Raw genomic sequence first — 3,008 nt, 5'->3', positions numbered from 1 at the left:
CAGTAAAATGAATCATCATGAACCCCGTTCACAAGGAGGGATCGTGACAGTCAGTTGGGTGAGAAATTTAGGTTTTGGGGTTTTTAGTATGGTGTAGATAGGAAGCAAGATGCAGGAATTTGGGTGCAGTCCCTGTCTTCTTCCTCTTCATCTACTCCATTTTCTGCAGTTGGTGGCACAGGGTGATTGTTCAAGGAAAGCACAGTGCAGAGGTTACATGGACAGTCAAGGGATGAGTTATTGGTAGATAAGTAGAAATAATTTATGTTTTAAGAGTTAATTGCATGAGACAACTTTAAAAGACCTTGAAACTGCACATTTTGGGGCCATTTTGTGGTGCTTTTCCAGCATGCTGAGCCTGGTGGGCTCAGCATGCTGGAAAACATAACAATAAAGAAGATAACATAACAATAAAGAAGAAGCTGAAGACCAAAATGTCTTGTGCGTCTCCTTTTCCCTGGCACAGAAGTGCTACAGGAGGGTTTCCCCCATTCAGGGAGCCTCCAGAAGGACCCAACGTAAAACAAACATCAATAACTGGTGCCCCGACAATGTTTGTAAATTTTTTTATTTCCATGAAGTTGTTTACTGAAGGGTGTTGTTTTAATTAGCCAAGCATGTGAAATGTGTTGATGAAATGGCCAATGAAGTCCACCTGTAGAAAACCAAGCTTTACAACAAGAGGATTGAAAAAATGGGTGGCGTTTAACCCTTAGCCTTCTGAGTTTGTGTCATCTTGGACCCAACGGTGACATTTGGGGATCTCTGGGGGCTATTGGGGACCCTTACTGCATGCCGTGACCCAACAGGAGCTTCTCCAATAAACTTTGCATGAAGCTCCCACTGTGCCCATGACAGGAACCCCTGGGAGTGTCTGGGACATCCCGGCTCTCCTTACATGCATGAGGAGATTGGAGCTGCTCCGAAACCTCTTCTGACACTGGGCACACTCATAGGGCCTCTCCCCAGTGTGGATGCGCCGGTGTCTGACGAGTTCGGAGTTGTACTTGAAGCCCCTCCTGCAGTCAGGGCAGGGGAAGGGCCTCTCCTCGGTGTGAATCCTTACATGCATGAGGAGATTGGAGCTGCTCCGAAACCTCTTCTGACACTGGGCACACTCATAGGGCCTCTCCCCAGTGTGGATGCGCCGGTGTCTGACGAGTTCGGAGTTGTACTTGAAGCCCCTCCTGCAGTCAGGGCAGGGGAAGGGCCTCTCCTCGGTGTGAATCCTTACATGCATGAGGAGATTGGAGCTGCTCCGAAACCTCTTCTGACACTGGGCACACTCATAGGGCCTCTCCCCAGTGTGGATGCGCCGGTGTCTGACGAGTTCGGAGTTGTACTTGAAGCCCCTCCTGCAGTCAGGGCAGGGGAAGGGCCTCTCCTCGGTGTGAATCCTTACATGCATGAGGAGATTGGAGCTGCTCCGAAACCTCTTCTGACACTGGGCACACTCATAGGGCCTCTCCCCAGTGTGGATGCGCCGGTGTCTGACGAGTTCGGAGTTGTACTTGAAGCCCCTCCTGCAGTCAGGGCAGGGGAAGGGCCTCTCCTCGGTGTGAATCCTTACATGCATGAGGAGATTGGAGCTGCTCCGAAACCTCTTCTGACACTGGGCACACTCATAGGGCCTCTCCCCAGTGTGGATGCGCCGGTGTCTGACGAGTTCGGAGTTGTACTTGAAGCCCCTCCTGCAGTCAGGGCAGGGGAAGGGCCTCTCCTCGGTGTGAATCCTTACATGCATGAGGAGATTGGAGCTGCTCCGAAACCTCTTCTGACACTGGGCACACTCATAGGGCCTCTCCCCAGTGTGGATGCGCCGGTGTCTGACGAGTTCGGAGTTGTACTTGAAGCCCCTCCTGCAGTCAGGGCAGGGGAAGGGCCTCTCCTCGGTGTGAATCCTTACATGCATGAGGAGATTGGAGCTGCTCCGAAACCTCTTCTGACACTGGGCACACTCATAGGGCCTCTCCCCAGTGTGGATGCGCCGGTGTCTGACGAGTTCGGAGTTGTACTTGAAGCCCCTCCTGCAGTCAGGGCAGGGGAAGGGCCTCTCCTCGGTGTGAATCCTTACATGCATGAGGAGATTGGAGCTGCTCCGAAACCTCTTCTGACACTGGGCACACTCATAGGGCCTCTCCCCAGTGTGGATGCGCCGGTGTCTGACGAGTTCGGAGTTGTACTTGAAGCCCCTCCTGCAGTCAGGGCAGGGGAAGGGCCTCTCCTCGGTGTGAATCCTTACATGCATGAGGAGATTGGAGCTGCTCCGAAACCTCTTCTGACACTGGGCACACTCATAGGGCCTCTCCCCAGTGTGGATGCGCCGGTGTCTGACGAGTTCGGAGTTGTACTTGAAGCCCCTCCTGCAGTCAGGGCAGGGGAAGGGCCTCTCCTCGGTGTGAATCCTTACATGCATGAGGAGATTGGAGCTGCTCCGAAACCTCTTCTGACACTGGGCACACTCATAGGGCCTCTCCCCAGTGTGGATGCGTTCATGGTTGACGAGTTCTGAGCTGCACCTGAGGACCTGAGGATTTCCCTCTGTGCATCAGGGAAAGGGAAGAAGATCCCCACAATGCATCCCCAGCAGGACGACATCAGCAATGGGGCTGTCCTCCAGCCAGGGGCGATGCAGGGCTGGGAGATGGAGCAGAAGAGAGGGGGAAAGGGGCACTGACTTCCTCCTCACCTGCCTGCGTGTGCCGGGGCACCTTCCTCTTCCTCGCAATGTCCCCCTGCATCCAGCCAAGGTTTGGGAATGAGAAATCCTGGTTTGGGGAAAAAACAATGTATGAGTACATTGGATTAGGGGGATCTTCCTGCCCAAGTCCATCTCTGTTGTTGCAGCATGTCCACAACGAGCCCCTGTGACCAACCTGCACTCCCAGAGCCCAGAGCACGCTTGCTTAACCTGCTGATGGACAAGGCCAGAGACGGGTCTGTGTGCACAGCTCCAAACGCAGTTTATTGCAATTGGATATTGCAGAGGGTCCAGGGACAGGGACAAA

The 3,008-nt window shown here is 53.6% G+C and overlaps 1 protein-coding gene across 1 annotated transcript; it reads right to left on the bottom strand.

Annotated features, from left to right (window-relative positions):
- Positions 1-898: 898 nt before the first annotated feature.
- Positions 899-2,741, bottom strand: LOC121365804 (zinc finger protein 271-like; the record flags this gene model as incomplete). Its single annotated transcript, XM_041490267.1, has 2 exons — positions 2,690-2,741; positions 899-2,541 (listed from the first exon to the last, which is right to left on the bottom strand). Coding segments are annotated over exons 1-2 (1,695 nt in total), but the record flags the coding sequence as incomplete, so codon positions are not given.
- Between the last annotated feature and the right edge of the window lie 267 nt (positions 2,742-3,008).

This window comes from Pyrgilauda ruficollis, unplaced genomic scaffold (genome assembly GCF_017590135.1).
Source record: "Pyrgilauda ruficollis isolate IOZ18807 unplaced genomic scaffold, ASM1759013v1 scaffold1210, whole genome shotgun sequence".
NCBI classification, from domain to species: Eukaryota; Metazoa; Chordata; class Aves; order Passeriformes; family Passeridae; genus Pyrgilauda; species Pyrgilauda ruficollis.
This window is presented reverse-complemented; position numbering and strand designations above follow the sequence as displayed.